This window comes from Pezoporus flaviventris, unplaced genomic scaffold (assembly GCF_033815535.1).
Source record: "Pezoporus flaviventris isolate CSIRO_AGI_PZ_B2104156 unplaced genomic scaffold, CSIRO_AGI_Pfla_v1 ptg000002l, whole genome shotgun sequence".
NCBI classification, from domain to species: Eukaryota; Metazoa; Chordata; class Aves; order Psittaciformes; family Psittacidae; genus Pezoporus; species Pezoporus flaviventris.
The window spans coordinates 6,785,896-6,812,514 of record NW_026892550.1 but is presented as its reverse complement, the minus strand read 5'-3'; the positions used below and the strand labels follow the sequence as shown (position 1 = coordinate 6,812,514).

At 37.2% G+C, this 26,619-nt stretch overlaps 1 protein-coding gene across 8 annotated transcripts in view; it reads right to left on the bottom strand.

Moving 5' to 3' along the window:
* RGS12 (regulator of G protein signaling 12) overlaps positions 1-26,619 on the bottom strand; it is an 88,945-nt gene that overhangs the window by 42,184 nt on the left and 20,142 nt on the right. For 5 of the 8 annotated variants that reach the window (XM_061467922.1, XM_061467931.1, XM_061467916.1 and 2 more), the window contains exons 3-4: positions 22,239-22,358; positions 498-519 (exon numbers count right to left, since the gene is read on the bottom strand). In XM_061467922.1, coding sequence (XP_061323906.1) covers positions 498-519; positions 22,239-22,358 — 142 coding nt within the window. Of the gene's footprint in view, positions 1-497; positions 520-6,056; positions 6,808-10,732; positions 10,886-19,470; positions 19,845-22,238; positions 22,359-26,619 lie in introns of those variants that run through there. The other 3 variants (XM_061467954.1, XM_061467940.1, XM_061467947.1) reach the window with 3 other exon arrangements.

The window sequence follows — 26,619 nt, the reverse complement described above, 5'->3', positions numbered from 1 at the left end:
AAAACCTCCATACTGGGATTTTCCAAGTATCAAATTACTTACCCCCTTCTCAAAATGCATCACTCCGTAAAGAAATTTCAACCTCATCACGTGCACCAATACAGCTTATAACTTAGGAGCTAGAGCATTATCTCTTCAAAAGGAAACAGTATATGTAAAGGACAATAAAATAGAGTCCAAGATTTTATCTACCATCCTATTATACAGAAGTCTACCAGCTCTGCCTCTTTATTAGTATGAATGAAGAAGCCTAGTTACAATAAAAACATGCATATAGAGATGTGTCACCAAAAAATTATGCAAATAAATCAGTGAAAGGATGTGAACACAATCCTGCAGTATTTTCATTAGCACAATTCCCAAAGAAGGCACAGAGTTCTGCACCACTTTGGACAACCATCCTGTAATATGTCACCTTATTTACCGTATATTGTATTGTTCAATGTGGAAAATTGATTTTTTTTTCATTATAAAAGTAAAAATAAGCTTCAGCTTACCTCCATCAGAAACAGTTGCTGACTGCAATAAGAAAGAGAAAAATAAGTGTTACTTAAGTTTCATGGTATTAGAAATCTCCGAGCTTCACATAGTATTTGAAATGTTAGCTACTTTTATCATCTTACTAACAACAGATAACACAAGAGAGGAAAATCTAAAGAAACCAACTGTTACTTTCTCATAGATGTTTCCTCCCAACCATGAAATTCATCCCAGGCCTTTTAACCACTGTCCTGGAATTTGATCTCACTAGTATTTATTGCACAAAGTACTTCCTGCTGTGAATAGACACACTGCTTTCAGCAGTCCTTCTTAGATGAATAGTGTCAATCAGTTGGTGTATGTGAGAAAGCAGGTATCTTAAAACTGAACTGCAAAGACTTAAAATGAAAACACCTCATTAACTTTATTTTGCTGCAGATGGGAATCAAAATTAAAATTCAATACTTTGTCAGTCAGGTGACTCTGAAAACTTGCCCTGCTGATCATTTCTGACTTCCACAGAGCCAAGACGTTAAGAGTGTTTCCAATAAGCCAGGCAAGAACTCCTCACCTCCTCTACTAGTACATCAAGTTTTCAAGAACAAATAGTCTTCTAGTGACATGGCAAAGTTTATGTGCTTATCTGCCCTAAACTTCTCATCTTTGATCTCAAATCACCTCAAGGCAGCTAATATTTCTACGCCACCATATAGGTGACCACTTCCCAAACATGCAACCCCAGCTGAGTGAAAGACTGGAAGGACAGCTCATTTTTTAATTGATTTCTAATGGCTATTAAAAATTACTATTTTCTATTTCACTGCAAGATCTTGCACTGTTGTTAACACTATCTGAAGAACATCACACGTTATGAACTGCTGTGTCCTCACACCGTTCACAGCAGCAGATCTACTATTTAATGCAAGTCTAAATTAGTTCCTATTGACATCATTCGTCTTGGGCTACTTCAAATGAACACAAATACATCTTTCATGGGTAAGATTAAAAAAATGAGGGCTCTTCTTTAACTGCACTAAAATGAATGCTTCTGAATCTGTGAAGCATATTAATATATTCAAAAGTGTAGCCAGGCCTCTCACTATTTTTAATAGCACTGTTTCAGGTATCAAAAAAGTGTTTCTGCTTTGGGTACAGTTCTTCAGTGAGGCTTTGGACATCTTTCCTACTACTTTGCATGTAAGTCTAGTAGCATACTATGCATTCAGAAGCTGTAACTTAATTCATGTTTGTAATTTAGAAAATCTAATTTACATTACTGAAATCTGTATTATAAATATGATTGTTTCTAATTTCTTATTCACATACTGTACAGAGCAGCTGATGAATAAACAATCTCAATGTCATTACTCAAACAATGAAAAGAAGGATGACTCAAAGTCAAGTAATGGTATCAGTTTGCACATTAGATAGAAAAAAAGTAAAAATACTTTCAAACTATGTACATTTTAGGAATGGTCATTTACTTTTGCGGTTGGCATGAATCTGTTCAAATATCAACTTCTTGTTGAAAGTTATGAAGTAAAAAGGATTGTCATGATGTAAAAAGTTACACTACTTTTTTCAAAAACTGGGAAGTTAACAATTATAAAATATCATTTTTAAAGGAAAAACAATGTGATTTCATAGAAAAGTTCAAACACTACACTAATAGTACCGCTTAATTAAGTTCTATGGACAATGAGATACAGTTTTACCTCAATCCATTCGGCATAACTTAATACAGTGAGCTCTCTACACACCATGGGTTGGGTTTGTGTGTTTGTGTTAAATGCTGTAGCTAATATGCATCACATTACATGTATCAACATCTTAAAATCTCTCCTTGCAAGGTCTAAGTAATTATCACTTTTAAACCTTTTTTAAAAGTTGTACCCATACGAAGAAAAGAACTTAGTATCAAAATATCAACCACCTACTTCTGTTCTATTTAGATATTTCAAATACTACACTTCTGTAGATTACAGAATAATTTAAGAACATTTCTTTAAATTCATCTATGTAACTGATTTAAATCTACTTAATTCAACAAAACAGCGAGAAACTAAAGCTTGCAATTACTCTGTAAGAATTCACAGTACTATGTTCACAACATGTTTGTGAGTACTTAGAAAGCTTAGAACTATAAACCTGTCAGAAACTGCATGCAATCCATAATTAGACAAAGCAGTTTCTGTTCTAAACTCTTCAGCTGAAACTTGTCTAGATTTGTCCAAAGGTATAAGTTGCAAGACCAGATTTTTTTAAATACTATGATGATCTCATTTTAAAAATTCACCGTGTGTTGGGGGCTGTTTTTGTTCTTCAGTGCTCACGCTTAACCACCACTGGAGGCTCTTCAGGACAAAATCTGAGCTACTATGCCTATAATGTCTGATTATTTGATGAAATTTAACACCACATACATACTAATAACTATCTATTAAAAACTATATGTATTAAAAAGCTATAAAATCAAACAGATCCTGTGTGTAGCCATTTCTGAAAGACAAGAAAGGGCAGGGTATGACCCCATGCAAGTTAGGGCTAATGTGAATGCTAAAGGAAAAGTATTTTAGTATTTCATTCCAAATGAAAGGACATGTATCTATTCATTTTATGAATGTACATGTGAACTATAACCAAGAGATAAAATCTAATTGCATTCCATGATCAAATCTTTCATAACCAGGTAAGTACTGAAATTAATTCTTCAAATTACCCTGACTTCCATATTGGCTTAGGAAAGGGCCCATGGTAGATGTCTGATGGTAACAAATTACCAAAATTTAAAAAATAAACCTAGTTTAGGAAGACTAAAATGTCTTCAAGTGTATCTCTTCATGGGGACTTTGCTTGCTCATCTAGCTGGATTAGCAGCTGAGGCATACAGGCACACACACAGCCTGCAAGACTGGAGGATGCAACTCTCTCCCTCCAGACTTCAGGGCAAGATCATAATCCCTGTGATCCCAGTGAGGAGCTCAGTGTCAGGGCCAGCAAGATGAACAGCGGCTTCCCAGTTATCAAACACCCTAAAAGATGTCTCAGGTCTCTGTAAACTGGCAAATGCACCGGCATATATTAGATAGCATAAAGTTCTGTTTAAGAGAAAACATGATAATTTCTCTTTGTATCATCTCTTTGCTAGGCAGAAAAACCAGAAGGGCCCATGAGTTTTTTGATGTTGTGTTCAGAATCTGCTTGCAACAAATCTGAAAAAGTATTAGCTTACAATAATTAGCAACAAGAAAACTACTTTGTGAGTACATTAATTCATCTTCCAGAATAGAAATAGACAACATAGTATCTTGCACCAACAACATGGTACAAAAGGAGATAGAACACAAAGGAGAATAATTCATAAGGTTGAACCACCCTGTATCTTCTAGCTTTCATGGTCTATAACCTGCTACATGTGTACACCACTGCACGAAACCAGTCTGATGACATATTTCAGTTGACAGAAACTCTTATCCAGAAAATCCACTTAGTTCCCTTTTATAGAGACCAGGTCCCAAGAAAGTAACTAAGTACTGTCAGTCTGCCATAACAACATCACACCGAAAAACCAAAGAATACCCTACCTATATCCCAGATATTACACAGAGCAAATAAATCCATGTGTACAGAATGCCCAGATAACACAAAACAAAAATATCCTTTTTCTCCACCTCAAGATTTGTCATTCAAGTCAAAGTCATGCTCAAGTACTTGAGTAGAACAAAAGGAAATATGCGGACACTGGGAGGGGTGACACATACTAGGAAATGCCAGGCCTTAGCAATAAATGAAGCAACATGAAATCATCTGTGCTAATCGAATGTGGGCGAGTGCCTTCCTGAGGCAAAAAAAGACTTATCTATTTCCAACTCCTTCTGAGATGTGGAGGGATAAAATCTATTAGGAGAGTGAAGACGTATTCCTTTCTCCTAGCCTAAGAGTGACAAAATCACAAAATAAACAGAAACACCTATTTATTTCCTGGGCATCCAAGAAGATACAGAGAAAAAGGGATTCAAAATGACCTTTCTCTGTGCCCTTTTAAAAGTACAGTTCCTTCTAACACAGGCATCGACCTTTTGCTGCATGCAAAGGATTCTCCAACTGCTGCCTTCAGAATCTGTTAGACTCGCCTAGCACAATATTATACTACACACACTCTTTTACAAAAGCCCCTCTAATTAAGCCTTTCCCCTTGGAATAGCATACCTCGCTTCCCCAGCCTTCTAAACTGATTCTCCCATATGATTTCAACATACAGAGTAAGTTTGGGAAACTTGTGTTCTTTAAGGGATGAAGCACTGAGCATTTACAGACTGAATACAAATAGCCAACTTTCAAACATTCTGACATTTAGCTCAGGGAAAGCCTATCATTCAGTCAACTGTCTGCTTCCATCCTGCTGTGTTCAAACTCCTTATTAAATCACCTGAAGCAACTTCTCCTTTTGCCAAGGTATGAATTGTGAGCAAGTCCCTAGATCTTCAGTTACATTACTCCAGGACTTACATTACATGCACGTACTTTTATCCTTTTAAATACATTGCAGCATGAGCATTGTACAAATGCCATGAACTCAGATGATCTCTGGGAGGGAGATCATGTCTCAAAATATGATAGGCACTGTTCTAACATTTTAAATAAAAAATAAAGCCATAAGACTTCTAAACTATTGCTAGATTTTCCTCCTAATAAATGTTCTCAGATGTACTTCTCACCAAAATCTTAGAGTAATATTATTTTATCCTCATTTCAAAATACTATTGTGATTAATTTCATGACTTAGAATTCTATGAGAAGGGTGCCCTTTCAGAATGCCACTTCAAGGAGGGCTATTACATAATTTGCCTTTTCAATTCTCTACCACTAAAGAAGTGCATTTATAAGAATTAAGACAAAAGTATTATAGATGGACGAATTCACAAGTTAAGAAGAAATACAGTACAACTACTGCACAAGAATTTTGTTGAATACATTCTTCTCTGAAGGTTACAGGTTTTGTCAAATATTTGAGTCTATAAAAACAATATATGAACTGTAAACAGTGAGACATTTCGAATTCCTTTAAGAAATAAATGTTCAACTTTCTAACCAAAACAAAACCAACCTTATCACTTATAAACGTAGTGCTTTAAATGCCAAAAACATTCCTAAAATGATCTTGAGAGACATATACAACACACATACAGTTTCACCTAAAGATATAATATTGATATAATGGTACAGAGAGCATATACACAATACACTGCACAGAACTGAAAGACAGGCACAGATTATAAATATACTGATTTTTTTTAGCTTCACATATATTGGGCACACTTCATAAATACATCTCAAAATCTGACTGCTGGTTGGTACAATAAGCTTCCCTTTTCTCTGATAATGAAACACAATGTCTGCATTTACAAAGGAATTTTAACTAAATTACTTTAAAGTTAAAAAGCTTAAAGACTAAGCAAAAAGCATTCTGAAGCTGATAAGATTCTTCTCCGATTTCTTGCCAATAACAATAGCCTCTTCTAATTTCTCACTGCAACGATGCCTTGCTTTAGCTAAATATAATTCGTATCACTTACCCGCTCTTCATAAGAAACGGCAGTTATTTTTCCTAACAGTACTTTTCCTAAATTCATCTTCACTTAATAAGGAAAAAACATTTCCTCAACACAGCAGCTTCTCAAAGATTAAACTAAAAAATTCAGTCCTGTTCCATGCCTGTACATGCCAGTAAAGTTTAAAGGCATTTCATATGAAGTTCTATTTTACTCCCTTTATGTTACCCATAGCAACAGGCCAATGCAGGAAGCTGTGGTTCGTCAGGGATTCAGATTAGATCTCAATTATCTCTCACAAGAAAATCTAGATCATTTTATATAAATCATTCCAATCATATCTTAAAACGTCTCCTATTACAAATCAGGAAAATAAAATGACGACGAATTGTGTGATAGTCCTGTATCCGATAAAACTGATTTCCAAGACAGTTTTCAGGAAAACATTAGTTAATCACCCTAACATTAGTTATAGAAATATTTACATAGTAAACCACTATTTTCAGAGGTTTACATAATGCAAGCCAGAATAAAGTAAGACCTCAAACGGTCTATTCTGCTTAACTTTCCAGTGGTTATCACTAGAAATTGCTTGTAAAAATCCACAGCACAAGGAAACCTGGCATATTTGGCTAAAGCCAGGAGCAGCCCGTTGTCACTAAAGACAAAATTCTCCTTCCAGAAACCAAGTGATATTCTCCCTTCCTTCCTTGCTTCCTGAGCCTGTGCTCAACTGATGTTAATGCAGTTCTGTGCACAGCCCCTTAGGAACAGAGAGCAAAATAGGCTACTTGTAATGCAAGAGGGAAGTGCTATTAACTTGCCTGTGACAGCAGTGTCTTCAAAAGACTGTATATGGAAAGTATAAGATTTCATGAAGTTTACTGCTATTCACAAGTAAGTAGCAATAGCATCTAAACCATTCATTGCTGTTATTACTTTTAAGCAATCAGAATACAATTTTCTGCTAAAAATAAACACCAGAATTGCAAACTGGGAATTATTAGTGGGCATTTTTATGCTAGAGGGATCTCCTTGAAGCCAAGGTGGACTTAATAGTAGCAGCTTAGGAAAGAGGAAACTTCTCCCTTTCTCAGTGCAGCACTTCCATACAGTTCCTAGGTTGAACCCCTAATATAAAATCAGCCCTAAGAAGAAGGCATATATTACTCTGAACTTGTATAGAGAGAAACGAGGCAAAAGAGCCAAGAACTTTTACTCCAGATCTCACATTAACACCGGTTTGCAAAAGACAGTCCAAGTCTGCACACATTCCTACTTTTGGGCTTAGGATGAAGAGAGTTAACAGAAAAATTCAATCTTCTCAATTTAATTTGGAGTGATCAGAGAAGAAATTTTAAGCTAATTGCATAAGCATACTTTAACAAGCATTCCAGAGACATAAGCAAATTGCTGCAGTGGACAAAGTTCATTTTATGATTGATGACTTGTTTGAGTAGGCACACCGCTGCACTTTTGAATGCTGTCTTCTACAAGTATATAATACAGTGAAGAAATACAATGGAAACAAATGGGTGGTTAGACAGGAAGGAGTGTGTTTTACAAATTATACCCTCCATTATTTTACGACTTAAGAAGCTAATACGCTGTGATATTTCCACAGAAGAACTCTGCAGAGAAGTAGTCAAAATATATAATTTTGTAAAGGAAAAATGCCAGAGCTGTTTATATACTGCATTTTGCTGGACACCAAACAAGTGGGATGCAGAATGTATTTTCACTGTCAATACCTTAACGAAACAGCAACACCATTACAAATATGCAGGTAACCAGGTGAATAATAATCCTTCCGTTGGGTAAGTGAAAAGCATAAATGGATCAGGAATGCCTAGAGAACTTCCCAGTGAACACCTCTTCGGGGTAACACAAAAAAGGACTCTTATCAATACTTTTTACTATTTGAGTGTTAACCTAAATCCGCTAGGAATCAGCTAGAAAGACCAAATGTACTAGCAGAGTTTTAACAGGTGAAAATGTCCCCCATAAGAGCAAAAGAATGACTCGGAGGAAAAAACCCTCCTAAAAACGTAATGGGATTTAGCTGCAAGAGTAGCAGTTCAACGGAGCAACTGCAATGAACATTGTTAGGAACGCTGTGGGTGGGCAATGTTTTATACATTCTAGGCACATGTTCTTGGCATTATAAACCTAATAATCCTTTCATTTAAACAGACCTTTCGAGTTGTTGATTTTATTCCATTGAACTAAGCATTGCACATCCACATTTTTTCCATACAGTGACTCTACCAGCACCACAAACAAGCTCTACCAATTAGACAGTAGCAGTTAATGGTAATGGCTATGAAATGTCATGTGACTCTGAAAGGCCTTTAAAAACCTCACATCCCTCTACACTTTCGTTTTCACTAGTTATTTCGGCAGCTGCCAAATTCAAAATCTTGTGATTTTGTGTACCATATTTGCAAACCAGGCAGGCAACTCAAAGTTCAAAGGTCAAAAGCAGAAGGAACGTTAATTTGCAAAGTTATTAATGGGAAGTGTTAAAATGTAACACAACAGCTTTAAAAGCCTTGTTCAGATAAACCAAAGATGACATTTGTAAACCCACATCCATCTGCTTATAGAAGCTAAACTGTGGAAAGGGGTAGAGACCCCAGATACTGCTGATCTGTTTTTCTCTTCTAGCCTCCCTCCACTTCCTGCTCATATTTTCTTTTCTACATTTGTTTTCAGAGCAGAAAAAAAACTGAAGAGAAAGACAGAATGACAGGAAGCCTGGATAAGTTTTAACTTGTCAAAAGATGAATAGGATCTCATCTATCCCTGACTCCTAAAGAAGAACACACACACCAAACCCACCAGGCAACTAGAAAGAGGCAATCCCTTTGACCAGCTCCCAGTCTCTCAGATTCCTACAGTAAAATTAACACTGGTAGAATGCACCATCAAAAACCTTGTGTCTCAACAAGTATTTCTTTTCTTATCCTGTATTAAAGAAAGTAACAACTGCTTGCATGAAAGCCAGAGAAAAAAAATATCTGTTAAGAGTGTGATTTATCTCACTGACCAGCAGCAGTATCAAAAAGCCCCACACAATTTAAGAAAACTTTGCTATAACATAAAATGGGAGGGGGGAATTTTCCTAATTCTCCAAATTTTATATAATCTGTCTAGCTATATTAGATATATTTTTGTCAATGATTTGTCAGCTACTCAATAATAAACAGATCCCATATATGCTACTGATTAAGAGGGAAGATTCTGTTATTTACAATGCTGCAGTTTCTTTCCATGTATTTTAAAGATAAGAGTCCTTCCTATTCCAGGGAGATTATAATGAAAAATGTTTTCAAGACAAACCATTTGAAATCTGCTTGTGTACAAATAACCGGAATACAAGCTTCCTTGTCAAACACGAAGAATTCCCATACAATAAATTCAGTGAAGGGAATGGAAGCAAACTGCTGTTCCGGGTGCCCCCTGCTGTCTGCCTGCACCTCTGAGAGTGATGGACGCATTTTAAAGTGACGTTCAGGAAGATTTGCCATCCATAAATCTACTCTAAAACCAAGCATTTGGCTTTTAAAGCAGTACTGTAAACTTTGAAAAACGCCTGATTGTAAACGGATAATAAAAAATACACCTTTTCCAAAATGTTTTTGAAATAATTACTATTTTTATCCTTCTGTTGATCAACATCTTAAGGCAAATGAATTTTCTCTACTAATAAAAACATGCAGAAACAGTATAACTTGCACATCCAGATGGAAGGTGATTTGCAGCCCAATAGTAAATTAAAATCAAATTACATATGGGTAAGTCAAAGGTAACTGAAACACATTAAGCCACTTGTGAATTTCTTACTACTGCAGGCAGAACCTTTAAGAATCAATAGATTTGAAGGAAAGCAATGTAAAACTAAGCATAAAACCTACTAATGTTTAAGTAAACAATGCATATATGTCTTCCTGAGCCTTTCAACTGTTTCTTTCCCTTTTCATTTTAAAAAATGATAGTTTTGCTGCTATACTTGTAGCATTAAAGATGTTTATACTCGGAGGCATATACACATAAAGATAAGGACTATAATGCAAAAAACTGATAATACAGCCAGTACCTTTACTTAAAAAATATGCGTTTTCTGAGCAACAAAAAGCTAAAACTCATCTGAAGTTTTGTATAAAAAATTTCGTATTTTGTACTTTTCATCTATTTTCAGTTATTTTAATAACTCCTACCCTCTGGATTTGGGTTTATTGGATAAAAATCCAGCTGGAGGAAAATTAAAAAATCACCGCAACTGCACAACATAGGAAACACTGTAACAATTAAAAGGTTAACATAGCTATAACATGACACTCTTGCTTTACAGAAATACGTGCACGTGTAGTGAAAATTAAGTGAAAGATTAATAAGAATCTTCGTTAGAGGAGTATCTGTATATCTACTATACTCACTCCACATTTAAAAACAATACAGTGCTAAAGAAAGATCTAAAACATGTCTATAAAAATGGTGTGTTAATTTAATAATAAAGCTTATATAGAAAGTCAACTTAAATACTTATACTTACAAACTTTGTCTCTTTAAAACCTCATTGAATCCTTAGAAGCATTATTTATCACATTTCACTGCAAGATCTCTTAGCTCAGAAGACCACTCATTAAACCATATTCCTGTTTTCTGTTCGCTTTAGACAAACAAAACTTTATACTTACAGACACTTGACTATCAGTAAAAGTTTTCTCCATGTATAAATAGTTTAACAGCTCATTGTTAAGAAACAGTCCCTTCAACTTTGTTATTACGTTCTTTCTGAACACATATTTACTTCTTCCAGAGTCCAGTAAAAAATGAGGCTTCTCTGTCTGTTGCCCTATCAACACCTCTCCCATTCTCCTCCCTCCCCAGCATATTCTCCGCCCTCAATACTGGTTCTGTATCTTCTCATCAAAAGGAACAGGCAGCTTTTAAAATGGTGTTTAGGCAGGTCCTGTGTAACAATAAAGCTTCTGTGAAGACAACAGCATGCTGCTGAGGAATCTGCTAATGCAAAATGCATTTGCTAAGGGCCTACAGGACTCTGTCTTAAACGTTTGTCCAAACTTGTTTTAAGCACTGAGTCAACATCGTTTACTCCTCAAAAGTATTCTGTTTCTTAATACATTCCCCTTTGATGAGTATATTAGGTCATCAATCCGTATTAAAAATACTTACAATATAAACTAAAAATATCTTTAAAAAAATTGTTAAAACTTGTAAGACTCACAGCGAATTTCTTTCAGTTTCTGGCATGCAGGTACGTGTCTCGGTATGATTACAATCACATGCATGCATATTGTGCAATCTACCTCATCCTACCAAAACGCTCCGCGTTCCTTTGAGTAAGCAGGGCATTGGCATTTACAAGGATTGCATTCCAAGTGAAACACGATTCTCCTAATTTTGAGTACCACACCTACCCTCCAGACAGAGCACCAAAAGCTGTCTATTTTCAGAAAGAAACACACACACTTTCTGCCCAGCAAATAATGCTTAAATACCATCCTTGTGCAGTTCCTCCGTCCAAATGGAAGTAGAGGAAGGGATTTTTACTGTATTTCTTTAAGTATCAGAAGAACAGATGAAATGTTCTGATGATTTAATACTGCAGAAGCTCCATAAGTGACTTTGTTTTTTAAACTTCTCTGGACTGATAAATCCATGAAAATTAAATGGTAACAACTCGTAGCCAAAATCACAGCGTTTAAAGCATAGATATGGGGTGGGAAACAATCTGTGCAGAGCTACAGTGCTATCATTTTTGCCATATGTATTCTGTGTTTATATCCTAGAAATACCAATTCAGTTCATTCAATAACTCCTTAATTCATTCCCTAACACTGACCAGGTCTCTCTCCTTACCCCCCATTAACACACGACACAACAAAAAGACATACCAGGTAACAGGAAGAGCAGCCAAGGGAGGGCAGGAACAGCGAGCCATGAAAACAGTCACCCAGTTCCTCATTGCCATCAGGGAATCGCATGGGCACGCCGTGTTGCAGCAGAAGCTCTAACCCGGAAAGCTGCAGATGCCCTCTCCCTCCAACAGCTCAAGCATGAACAGTAAATGCACTCAGAGCCCACGGCAGTTACACTGCATTATGAGGTATTATGGTCTGTGAGCCCTTTACTTTACAAGCAAACTAGTTTACACCAAGTGGAAGGTAACTGAGCTTCCTGTGCTGAGAGGATGATCCATAATCCCACAGTTAAAGAGAAGCTATGTCCATCCTTGACTCTAAGAATATAATCAGTTCAGAGCATGGGTTTATCAAACCCAGTATTAAGTTTCCAGCAGTGGCCACACATGGATGTCTACCTACGAGTAGCACAGGGCAACATATAGGACATTTCCCTGATTACATTCTCCCAGACTCCAGGTATTTTTAGTTCAGATCTGAACCCGGCATGGCTTGTCTCCTTAATGATCCCCAGTGGCTCTCTTTTCCAAATACCTGTCCACTTTCCCCCCAGGACATGCAAATTCCTTGCATCCACAGCACTCAGGGCTGAGGTGTCCCACAGACCGACTCACTTCCGGCATGAACAATCGCGTTCCTCTGCTGTTTGTTTTGCTCCTGGCTCCAGCTACCTTTAATTAATGGGGTGACTTCTTATCCCAAAGGAGACAGGGAGAAGTCAATCCCAACTCCTTTTCCATGCCACCCATGATTTTGTACTCTTTCTGACACCTTTCTGAACATTTTCTACTTCTAATATATCATAATATATTTGAAATAAAGAAAGCAGGTGTGGGCAAATCAGAGATGTTTACAATGGAGTCATTATGGTTTTTTTTACCTCTATTCCTTCCCTAGTTATTCATAACGCAGGATTTTGTTTCACTGATACTGTACTAAGCTGATGTTTTCATGCAACTCTCCCTTATAACTCAAAAGACCTCCCTTATGAGAAGAAGCAACTCAGAGACATACCTATCATTTGATATAGGAAGCTAGGGTTATTTTGCCTCATTTGCATTGTTTTACATTTCTCTGCATAGATTTTCATCTGCCATTTTGTTGTCCAGTCATTCAGTCTTAAAAGAGCAGCCTGCTCTCATCTTCAGAGAATGTTGTTGTCCTTATTACCTTGAGTAACTTCACCTCACTGCTCACCTTCTTGGGAGGAGCCTTAAAAGATGCTCTTGAAGGAACAAGTGTAACATAAGGAACTAAAGCGAGGGCCAGCCTCAAATGGCAAATAATGGTGTGTTTCAGTAACAGACCCCAGTGCAGTAAGCTCCTATTCTGCCTTAATGTCATGTGCCTCATGAATTAGACCCAGAAGAGCAAACAGTTTCAGTTAAAAGAGAGTAAGCCCAATTTTAAAAGAATGCTGGGTACCAAAGGTTACAGAGAAAGACGCTCCTGAGACATTGCCCACCTACCAGAAGTCCCAGCTCTGTGAGTATTGACTGTTTTGTCACTATACAAGGAAACCAGAACCAAAAGGCTAAAGCCAAAAGCAAGGTCTGATACTTATATTGCTGAATTAAGGGATATGACCCCTCTGCAGCTTCAGGTAGTTACTTTAACTTGTTCACCATGGCTGATCCTTGCAGTTCCACAAAAGTGGCTGCAGCAGAGATGTTGACAACTTAAGAATTCACCTGTATCCATTTAATCACACATCTTAAGAATGGCAGTACTGCTGCTGACAAGAAGTAATGCCTGCTGCCTGAAGATTTATGCAGAATACAAGTTCATATCTAGTCCCCGAAAACATATACTGTGCCTCTTGTTCTATGACAGAAATCAGCTTGCGTTGGAGAGCCAAGCCCAGAGGCTATAACGCTTGGACAGCACTTGAGTGGCAGGGTCAGACAATGTACTGACTGCTTCCTCAGGAAAAAATTTCTCCATACAATGCCAACTGTCTTTTCACAGAGGGGGACTGAATTCCCTATGGAATCCATCCTAGGCAATGCTGTTGGCTGCTTCTCAGGCACCAAAGTAAGGGATGAGCTCTGCCATATGCACCTCACAAAGAAAGCAGAGACCAGATCCAGCTCTCAGCACATTCTCTGACTACTCCACATTTTATATGCGTATTTGCATGGCAGATTTCTCCAGAACCTGAAATAAAGAAAATAACCCAAAGGCAGAATAAAAGACTAAACAGTAAAATTATCAAAGTATGGTCATTTTACCAAATGCAATAACAGAAAACAAATCCCGTTATTCTCAAGGTTTAGAAAAAAACCCACACACTTTAACATTCTGGATTGTATCTAGAAATAAGTATCTCCAATTCACAATAGATTGCACACAACTGTACTCATCTGTTGACCAAACTACCTTCATCAGATACTTTATAAATCAATGTGAAAAGCATAAGAATTTTCCAGGATAAAGCCTACAAGTGCAGGGAAGACTTAGGAACATATATTGGTAATCTCTTAAAAATTATGGTACCATACAGAATAACAGCAAAGGCCTAACATTATTGCTACTGCCCAGTCTGTAGAAAAAATACATGTATACTGCTAGCATTTTGTTTCATTCTTTAGGGAGTAACAATGGATATAACTAAAGTATCTGGTAAGATCACACATGCCAAAGTAAAAGCCTGAAGATCCTCTACAGTATGCTGAAGAGTTTGAAATTCTTAATAGAGCAGCCTAGAGAACCAAATGTGGATAAAATATGCTGTTGGAAGTCTTTAAGTCGTACTAAGAATGATGACACCAAATAAAAATTTCTAAGGGATAACACAGGCACCATCCAGAATGAGATGATAACCCACAGACATAGTGGCTGCATCTGTATTAGTCATATAAATAGCACCATAAGCTTCTGTTGTAGTTCCAAAGACAGCCATTATTTTCTGGTCCTTATCATACCACCAAGCTCTCCGAATTTCCTATCAATCAAGTTGTTTGCATCCAAACTGCCTGCTGGGCACAGTGATGCTAGCTATTAGGGCCAACCTCTAAACCAGGACAAAGCCACATAAATGACAACTCTAAAAGTATGACAGTACAACCATTGCAATCCCCTGCCTCATCCATGTCCTGACACTGTTTCACTTACCAGCACAGAAGGCAAACAACTCCAGGAGGACTGTAACAGCCAAAGGTCTGAACAGAGCAGAATGCCTGGCAGAAGCCACTGGATTCTTTCAAAACCTTATACTTATCAGCTGCATGACCACATATGCTACAGTAATTCAAGGTAAAGAAATCAATGTTTATTGTCATAACTCACTTTCATTATTTAAAGCTAGATATTGTAGTTTAAAAGGGCTTGAGCTATTATAGGAAGTGGCTATAAAATCATTAGGCACGTATCTTACACTTTGCACTGTCCAAAAAGGTGACCCCTGATGGCACACTCTAAGAAGAAGGATCTGTCATTCACGGCTACTGCACCCACCAACACCAGACAAGTTCTAGCAAAAGGAAAACAGAAACAAAGTCTCTAGACTGTGGTCACAGATCCATAGGGCATCCAAATCAGCAGTGACAGGAATTCAACTTGAGAATATCCATATAGGAGACAGGAGTAGCCCTTTAACACCCCTATTATTAGCGTGCTAGAAATACAGAGCTACCTTTTGCATACAGAAACGGAGATCTCATTCTTGCACACAGTTTTATTTCACACTTGGCCTTTTCAACATGTTCATGAAAGCAAACAGCAAAACTGTCAATTGATCAGTTACATCTTAGATAAAAAATAGAACAAGATACATGCAAAAGACCCAATGCTTAAAGGTAGGACATGGTAGAACCTGGGTGTACTGGAAGCCCATGGCAAATTATCATGGCTTAAAAAAAGCAATGAAAACTAAGACAAAATTCATGCTTTTAAATTCACAATTATAAGCTGAGAATGAGCAGGCCTCCTGATTTAAATCACATAATTATAGTGGCCAGTGGTGGCCTTATGGCTGTGGAGACGATCTAAGAACATGAGCAAAGCAAGCTCTGCAGGGAGAGTTAAATACATAAATAGTTTTTATCAGACCAACCAGGGTCAGAAAAGTTAGGAGCATGTTTAGCTCTTCTTATCAGATTCTCCCAGTGTACTAGTTGGTCTAATGCAAGCTATTATCTCCCTGTGTAAGCTTTGTCTGATTATTTAAATCAGTCAAACAAAGACAGGTACCTACTTAAAAACACATTATTAAGTCAAATGAGCATTTAGGGGGTTTTGCCACCCACAGATGCCAAAGCTAATATCCAGCAGAGACATGTCATTCATTAGTATAAAACCCTCATACCAAAGAGATGTGTTGTGTGCTTTCAATTAGCAGATGAAATGTAAAAAAAAAAGTTGCTTCAGTGAAATTAAAAAAAAAAGGAAAAAAAAAATAAATCAAGCATTATCATCTGTAATAACAGCTAATAACACTACATTATTAATGGCATTATTAAGATAGAATATTCTACCAGAAGTCCTCACACTAATTTTTAAAAGGAATATGTGATACACTCCAACTTTGAAAACAGTACCAAACTCTACAAATTTTCTCCAACAAATGTTCTTCTTCATACAGGATATAACTTTAAGGTTTCCAAAACAGGGTGAAGACAAGAAGAAAAGCATCAACAGCCATCTCTTTTGTCCTGGTATTTAGTTAAAAGAATTAAATGGTCTTTAACTTTAAAAAGATCCCTACATTGAAAGAGTATTTAACAATATTCAAAGACTGTGACACTTGTTTGCCGAAGATATTATGTCTCTCAAGATGCTATTTTGCCTTATTTTTAAGCACAGAGTAATACCAAATGCACAAGTGCCACAAAGATTTTCAGGAAAAACTGCAGCTTTGAATGTTCTCCTTGTGAAGGAGGAACCTAAATTTGTTGACTTTGTGGGAATACTGCAAAGGTCCCCTATTTTTACAGACCTCAAGAGAAATTAAAATATGAACAGAATGACCTATAGTTGAAAGTGTTCGGGAATCTGGTTTCAAAATTATTAAAGAGTAAAAGGCTTATTCTGTTTAATGTAATTTTTTTACAAAGGCAATGTCCTAGTCTCTACAGTCTCACAAATTCACCTTTAATGCGTTTATAAATCCATAAATAATGTCTTGCCCAGATAGAATAATGCAAGAGGAGAGCATTGGCACTTAACCTAGAGGGAATAAAAGTAGGAAGAAAGATAGGATCATGCCCAGAAACTTAAAAAATCCTAAATCATGGCAAGTTTCAACTTAAGCTACACCTTGCAAATATGAACCAGCAAACATACTATAAAGTAAAACTGGTGGAAATCACAGAATTTCAATGTGGCTGTTAATGGACACTATTTCGTAACAACAAATGAGCCACATGCGAAAATGTACTACTACACAGAAAACAGGAATCTGTTGTTAATGAAACCAGATTTCTTGTGATCTAATAAAAAGTTTTAAATGCATTTCTTGTGAAAACAACATAATTAAGGTATATACTAGACATGCTGATTTTCTGAATGTAATTCCAACTTACAAGATAGACATATTCAGCCCTGGTGTGAAAAAGCACAACTTCCACAGCTCAGAAATAAAATTGCATGTTTTATGAGACATTTTCTTTACCATTGTCACAGTATAACTGCACCCATTGACTTTGCACTCTCATCCTATTTCAATCAATGCAAATTTAAAATAATCTTGTATACAGGTTCTATTAGTAAAAACAGTACCTAGAGGTTAAGCCTACAAACTTGTCTGTTTTCTTTTATGTATAATACAGCTTCTGCAGGTAAGAGGAAAATGCTTAAGGTGAAGGCAACAATCATCAGAGCTAATTCTAACCTGATAAGAATATTGTCTGGGAATGTATAGCCAGCCATAATCTAACAGTTTAAAAGAAAAATCAAATGTTTTCTTTCGATCATTTGTTTTATTTATTAAAATAATATATATTAATATGCTTTATTCTTGCATAGATTAAATAAAACGAAACTGCAAAGAAATCACGCCACCTTATGGCAGAAAACAGCAGAACCGACGGCTGGTATTTCACACACCACGGCTCCCAGAATGAGAAGAGGAAGTTCATACTTTCACAAAAAATCCAAATACAGCCTTCTTCAGACCAGTAAGCAAATGAAAAGTGTTCAGCATATGCCCATAAAAGAAACTGCACGGAACCTACTTATACTGCTCAATTTAGAAGACTAAGTTAGATGCCAGCAGGAATCAAACCCACAAGCTAAGACAAGCATATTAATTTCCCAAGTTCACGCTTGGGTTAGTACTTTATCCATTCTGCTAAGATAACTAGGAAGAACACAAAAGCAAACAAGTAGCCTATATAATACTCTCATAATCATTATTCCAAAGGTGGAGTCTCTAAGAATTTCCTGGTATTGTTATTTCTTCTTCCAGCAACTCTAAATAGATGGCCTGAAATAATCTAAACATGTACTAACAACATTGTGTTCTAGTACACTTAGTATAACAGTACTTGGGGGAAAGTGCTGCAGTAGCAATGTTAAAGTTAGAACCAAAATCAAAGCACCTTAAAACTATTTGATTTGTGGAGTTTTTTTAATTCTTCTCTGGATTGATATTTCGCCTGGTGGCTAGGATATCAGTCCCTTATGGCATGCAGAGGGAAAAAAGGAGACTTCAAAGTCAAAAGAAGCTACTGACAGAGAGCAGTCCACACCCAAATAGTTACATGTAGTAAGGGCAATCATCCAAATAGAGATTTTAATACAAATTGCTTCTTGTCCGATTCGCATCCTGACTTAGAATGTAAGTTTCCCCATCCAAAGTAACAGCTTTAAGAACTAGGACACTGCAAAACAGAGAGAGCCTCTCAATCCCTCTTGTTCATGCTATTCAATTTATATACATTGCTGAATACTAACTAAAACATAATGGAGAAAAATTGACTTTTTAGGCCAGTAACTATAACACATCTTTGAAATTAATGGAAAATATCAAGTCCTTATTATAATGAATATTTATATATGTAAAACAGCTCCAACAACAGAAATTAAATTATATCCTTGGTATTTAAAACACTTTCTCAAATATGAGATGCGCACATAAATCTGTATGAAATTTTAATCTGGAAGAACATGGTATGAACTGGTTTTCCTATTGCACATGAATTACTAGCACTAGGCTATTAGATATTCTGAGAGGATTCTCTCCTACTGTGATCAGAAATTCTGTCAAAACTAGTAATATATAGTAACAAGCTTTTTTAATTTAGAAGAATCACCATTTTCTGATTAAGAAAGATGTAGCTAGACAGGTAGGTCCCAAACAGCTTTATCCAGAGGATCTTGCTCTGTTAAAGTTATGCACTTACTGCACTGAAGTTATGAGTGCAAAGAAATGACAAAGTATTTTCCATGACTAGAAAAAAAGCAAGACACTTAAAAGCTTCAGACAAGAAGATAGACCACAATGAAAAACATTCCTTAAAACATGAGAAATAAGTAATTACAGTTCCTACCTGCATTCCCTAAGCACGCCAGAAGCTCCTTCCATATATTGTCTTCCCTAAAAATTCAGTGCCCTGAGCTCCCCTTTAGTTCAGTGTCAGTGAAATGCCGTTCTTCCTACATTTTCCCACAGCAGGAAACTCAGAATATCTCCTTCTTCCCTCCACCCATCACAAACACTTTTTAAACACCTCCTTCCCATGTAGAGGGCTTACTGTGCCACATTCCCTCCCATGCTGAAGAGAGGTATAATCTGTACTACATGGTTCCTATGCCAAGAGCTCTGCATATATTTTTGTTTCTCCCCAGCCACAAACCTCCTTTCAAGATAAGCGTGACAAAGGGGTAAGGGTAAAATTCCTCCATTCACCTTCACATCACTACAGGTCAGGTTTTTCCAAGGAAGCACACCGGAGAAGAAGATATAAAGAAGCCATATTCTTACAGCTGGTTGAACAAGGCTCTTAGCAGAACAGCTTTTTAAATTCAGACGGCTTTTCATTCCTTGTTTTTACCAAAATTGACAAGGTTTGGCCACTAAGGCTAAGGCATCAGCTGATGTTATACCAGATGTGAAATAGCATCATTATATTACATCAGAGGCCAAAAATCACCATAACCAATGACCAACATCAAATAGATTAGGAATTCCCTTTTATTAACTGCTGACATATAAGAAGGACAAACATATTTAAGTATTTTTAAAAACTTTTCCATACTCAGTAGATAACATTCTTAGGAAGTTATATGAAAAGCCTGGTCCAAAAAAAAATTTAACCCCCCAAAATTACCTCAATGCAATGATCATCAGCTGAATGAAAAACTTAGAACATAGAATCATAGAATAGAATCATAGAATAGTCAGGGTTGGAAAGGACCTTAAGATCATCTAGTTCCAACCCCCCTGCCCTGCCGTGGGCAGGGACACCTTACGCTAAATCATATCACCCAAGGCCTCGTCCAACCTGGTCTTGGACACTGCCAGGGATGGAGCATTCACAACCTCCCTGGGCAACCCATTCCAGTGCCTCACCACCCTTACAGGAAAGAATTTCCTTCTTATATCCAACCTAAACTTCTCCTGTTTAAGTTGTAACCCATTACCCCTTGTCCTATCACTACAGTCCCTAATGAAGAGTCCCTCCCCAGCATCCCTATAGGCCCCTTTCAGACACTGGAAGGCTGCTATGAGGTCTCCACGCAGCCTTCTCTTCTCCAGGCTGAACAGCCCCAACTTCCTCAGCCTGTCTTCATACGGGAGGTGCTCCAGTCCCCTGATCATCCTCGTGGCCCTCCTCTGGACTTGTTCCAACAGTTCCATGTCCTTTTTATGTTGAGGACACCAGAACTGCACACAATACTCCAGGTGAGGTCTCACAAGAGCAGAGTAGAGGGGCAGGATCACCTCCTTCAACCTGCTGGTCACGGTCCTTTTGAAGCAGCCCAGGATACGGGTGGCTTTCTGGGCTGCAAGCACACACTGAAGCCGGCTCATGTTCATTTTCTCATCAACCAACACCCCCAAGTCCTCCTCCACAGGGCTGCTCTGAATCTCTTCTCTGCCCAACCTGTCGCTGTGCCTGGGATTGCTCCCACCCAGGTGTAGGACGTTGCACTTGGCATGGTTAAACTTCATGAGGTTGGCATCAGCCCACCTCACAAGTGTGTCGAAGTCCCTCTGGATGGCATTCCTTCCCTCCAGGGTTATCAACCGAACCACACAGCTTGGTGTCATCAGCAAACTTGCTGAGGGCGCACTCAACCCCACTGTCCATGTCGGTGACAAAGAAGATTTTCCCCTTCTTGAAAATGGGGTTATATTTCCCTTTTTCCAGTCATCGGGAACTTCACCTGACTGCCATGATTTCTCAAGTATGATGGCCAGCGGCTTCACAACTCCATTCACCAGCTCCTTCAGGACCCACAGATGGATCTCATCAGGACTCACGGACTTGTGCATGTTCAGATTTTTAAGATGGTCTCGAACCAGTTCCTCTCCTACAGTGGGTGCAAGGTCTTCATTCTCACAGTCCCTGCATCTGCCTTCCAAGACTTGGGTGGTTTGGTCAGAGCCTTTGCCAGTGAAGACTGAGGCAAAGAAGTCATTCAGAACCTCAGCCTTCTCCAAATCCTGTGTAGCCTGTTCTCCCGAGAGCTTCCTGAGGGGGCCTACATTCTCCCTTGTCTGTTTTTTATTTGCTATGTACCTGTAGAATCCCTTCCTGTTATCTTTAATACCTCTAGCTAAGTTTAATTCTAACATTATAAGGCATGACGAGCATTTGATTTTTTTATATGATACCATGATATGATTTCTAAGATATGAACATTTTGATCAGCAAAACTGTATTGTTTTGCTTTAAATGACCAGCTGTGATCACAGAATCATAGAATAGTTAGGGTTGGAAAGGACCTTAAAATCATCTAGTTCCAACCCCACTGCCACGGGGATGGACACCTCACACTAGACCATGTCACCCAAGACTACATCCAAGCCGGCCTTGAACACTGCCAGGGATGGAGCACTTATCACTTCTTTGGTAAACTAAAGTCAAAATTCCCCACAGAAAGAACAGCTATTGCTGGCACTAAGTTAAACTATTAAAGAAAAACTGTAAAAGTCAGGTGATACATGAAATCTGTATTCCCCTCACCTAAACACCATATGATGATTAGTAACTTACACTATAGATAATAGTTTCTCTCATTACTTATCAGCATTAACTACTGTAGGTTCCTCTCTAAGATTTACTGTAAGTTTTAAGTGAAAGTTATTTACCTCAAGGTCATCCAGTGAGCGAGTAATACTAAATCGCTTAGATCTTCCAAATGATCTTCGAACAGAAGAACGTGGGGGAGGAGCCTGATTTAATCCCATTGGATGTCCAAATTTTGCACCCTAAATGAAACAGAAAATATGTATCATTATTTTACTTATTCAGCTTTAGTACACTGCTGATCATAGACAGCACCTGAATTGTGAGCATTGGTAGGTACAGAATTCCAAGGAGATGGATTTGCAAACCTGTAACAGGACCACAATTTCAACACAAGCTGGTCGGTCACTTCCCATGCCCCTGCAAAATCATGTATTGACTTTTCTAGTACCAAGTCAAATATCATAAATATTCAGCATTAAGTTACTGTATAAACATCAGTCACCGGCTAGGTGGCTAAAGTGTACATATGCTACATGCCCGTATTAATAGACAGGGCTTAATTAAAAACAAGACAATCCTAGCTCTTCACTGTCTTAACTGAAAAACATGCACAATGACAAAATATGTGTCTTTCTATAGGAAACTACCATCCTAGAGACCATCTCACCCAGCTGCTGTTAGAATCTTTTTCCACACCTCTAAAAATCTTACTTTTACTACTTTTTCTGTCTGTTAAAAAAGCTTGCTAGTGTGAAGTGCAACACTTTAAATCACACAGTACAAAATGCGGGAACTTTTGTTCTGAAGAAAGAAAATACTTTACTTGGATGTTCTACGACTAGAGCTGGTGCTGCAATAAGTACGTCTAATGGCTTTCTCTTTTCCCCGTAATAATACTCTTCCTCTTTAAAGAGTCACCAGATGTCAGTTAAGCTATGACAGCTCAGCATGTACATATTTGGCTTATGCCAAATGGCAAAGCGTAAGCTTAAACTGAAGAGTAGGCACATGGTGACTGGTGCTAAGCAGATGTACATAAACTCACTGCATTATGAAAACTTGTGATTATGTGCCTGAAATTTTGGATTCCTTTCACTGTAACTCTCAATGTAAAGAAAATTCCTTCCTGTCTTCTGATGCTTTTTTGCTTTAGAAAGTAAAGGCTTTTAATTCAGAGTAAATTTTCTTCTATTTCATTTCAGCATCTTTATCACAGTAAGCTTAAAAATGTATGCATTTGTCCTTTTATAATTGCTTATTAAATTTTACATTTGCATTTTATTAAATTTTATATTCGTATTTATTTCTTCCTTTGGGCAGGTTGCTGTGCTCTCAATTCTGAAATACTTTGGTATCCCTTTGATCATTTGTTTGAAAGTCTATATACACCACGTTAACCAAAAGGACAATCATAAATTTCATATTCTTCTAATCTCATGCAAATGATGAGTAGGGAAGAGCACTGAAAATATAATACAGCTATACAGCAATTAAAAAAAAGGGATCCAGCAGAAGGTATCTGCTTGTTTGCTTATTCCCATGGAGTAAACACTACTCTTTAGCAACAGGGCTCTGACTGCCACCAGTATTCACAACACATTCTGTTGACAAGCTCCCAGAAATGTCAAGACATAGCACAGCATAGAGGAATCTGGATCCCAAGTATGTAGCAGGGTTCAGCACTGCAACAGGCTGAGACTCCAACTTCTTCATGCAGTATTAAAAGTGATATATTTTTATGTGAAATCTCAAAACCTCCTTCCCTTCCAATTTTCAGTTTACTAAGGGTTTTTTTTTTAATTGGTTGAGAAGAAAACTGGGCAGTTTCTGTGATGAAAAACTCAGAATCTGGCAACTGGAGATTAGCTTCTAAGGTTTTTAAGAAAATATTTTAAAAGTACAGTATAAACAAGGAAAGATGTTTTTTGCTAAAATTATCAGCCACACATGTGGTAAGGGAAGATTCTGCCAATGTTCACAGATAGCACCCACGGGAATGAGGACAGTTCCTGGGTTTTTGAGCAACATTTCAAAGTTCATCCAGGCAGATACCACTGAGGTGGCTCACACTTGGCTCAAACCTTACAGTCACAGCAGTCTTTCCTGTCTGAACTGAAAGCTTATACCTAATGCAGTAATCTGTGTCCAACAGTGAACTCCACATCAACTCCTGACTAATTTCAGCAGTATCCATTACTATTACAGCATAACATACCAAAACACTAACATGGTTCCTCCTGGTATATTCCTGTTAAAACAGCATTAATACATGTGTATTAATGTGTATTCATCACTAGATTTCACTCGTCAAGTATGACCACACTAGTTTTGCATTCTTTAAGTTTTTAATCTATGAATTAGTAAAAAAAACCCTATCAGACTGCAAACAGCTCAGCAAATTCTAAGACCAGTGAAATTAATGGCATCGTTAGTGCAAGTACAACTGCTGTCTTGAAACTAATGAACTGGTGTAATTATTACTGGCTTGATTGTCTTTCATGTATTTCTCAAAATAAGATGCACCCCTCAGAGGACTTCATCTTTCATAAAAGAAAAATGGTGAAAGGAAACAAAGGCAAAACACTATCAATAGCAGTCAGATCTATTTTGAATAACAAATAGACTTTCACTTTTCTTTCTCATTCAGCTCAAGAAGAATACAAACAGTCCAGTGTATGTTTGAACAGTGGAGATTGCTGTATACAATTCTGGAACATTAAAACATACAACCAGAGAACACACACTCAAAAAAATCTTGAAACAGTAACGTTACAAATTGGAGGAAGAGGAGCAAACTGCCTGAAGACAAATCTAATTAGATTCCACTGAGAAGCAGATTCTAGATAAGATTATCACCAGATGCCCCACTTCAGAAGCAAATGCTGCTTACCTATTTGTGGTCAGAAACATAACAACGAGAAAGAGTGGACAAAAATACTTGCAAATTGTGTGGTAATAGAAAAAAAAATAGGAAATTAGTATCCAATCAAAGTTTTTATTTACAGTTTTTGATATTCTCATACAAAACTCACTACTAAGCTCTGTATTTAATGGTGAAGATAAGACCAGGGAAGAAGAAACCCTGAGAATAAAACAGTGCTTCAGAAACACAAAATACAAAAATTCACTGAACTAACCATTTCCCCAACCCAACTTTGTTTTCCCCCACAACTGCAATGAGGAAAGCGCTTTCAGCTGACAAAAATCTCACTCTTGCTCTGAAGAATCAAATTAATAATCTAGAAAATTAAGGAAGACATTGCTAAAAAAAAAAAAAAAAAAAAAGGAAAAGACTGCAGTTCACAACGTATTTAATTTCCTGGTAATGGTGCTGAGAAGTCTCCCTTTTCATCTTTTCTTGACTCTGTTCCAGACATTCAGACTGGAAGGTTTGCCTATGAAGGCAAACCTCCTTCTGCAGATCAATCTGAAAAAGTGCCTTGCACACACACATGCACACAAATAAAGAATTGTGTAGCTTAAGCAAATAACAGCATCATTTTGGCAAATGGTTTTCATGGGACTCTGAAGAGCTGGAAATAAAAGCTTCTAAGACTTGAAGACAGAACAACCACTGCAACTGTAATGTACTAATCAGCATGGCTAAAGAGATACAAAGTATTTGACCAAAAAGATACTGCTTGTGCAAGGACTGATATTAATATAAATTTTTCAGTTTATTAGCTATAAGAAAGCATACTTCTAAAAGCCTTTATTACACTATTAAACAGATACTAAAAAACATTAAATGAACCTAAAAAGATTTCAAAACACTGCACTACAGGACCAACAAAAAGCTGTTCTGTTCATTGTTATCTGCCAAACTAAAACACTGAAATTTGTTACATCAACATTGGGCTGTGGGATTTTTAAACACAGATTGCCTGTAAACCTTAGAACTACTTACTATCATATCAAGATTCTATTCTGGAAAAAACTGTGTTGCTGAATCTATAAAATAAAACTCTAAAAATATCTAGATATTCAAGAAAATCTATGTCCTTTCCCAGAACCGTATTAGAAACTAAAGTCCATCTGACATTTCACTAAGTCTCTTTATTTTAAGAATCCAGAAACAAACAGAAAAGCACAGAAACTTGTGAAAACAAGTTGATTAGTGAAAAGCACATGCTACAGCAATACATCCTTTGAATTTTGCAATACGAAACTGCTTACAACCCTGCTACTACTATTATGGTGAAAGTACAAAAGAGCGTATCTAAAAGCCTTTATCCTGTTATGACTTGGCAGATGGAGAGGAAAAACAACAAAGGATTAAAGGAATTAACACACTGATGATCTAAAAAACAACATTCCTCTTTCTATTCTTGTAACAAAGTAAAAATTATGAACTAGCTTGGACTGAAATACCAGTTAGACATATAAATCATAAGAGAAAAGCAGGACAATGAATGGGTCTGCATGATTTTAACATATGTCTAGATCACCCTTTTTCCTCTAGGCTAACAGGAGATGGCAAGTGCAAATACATTTCCCTAA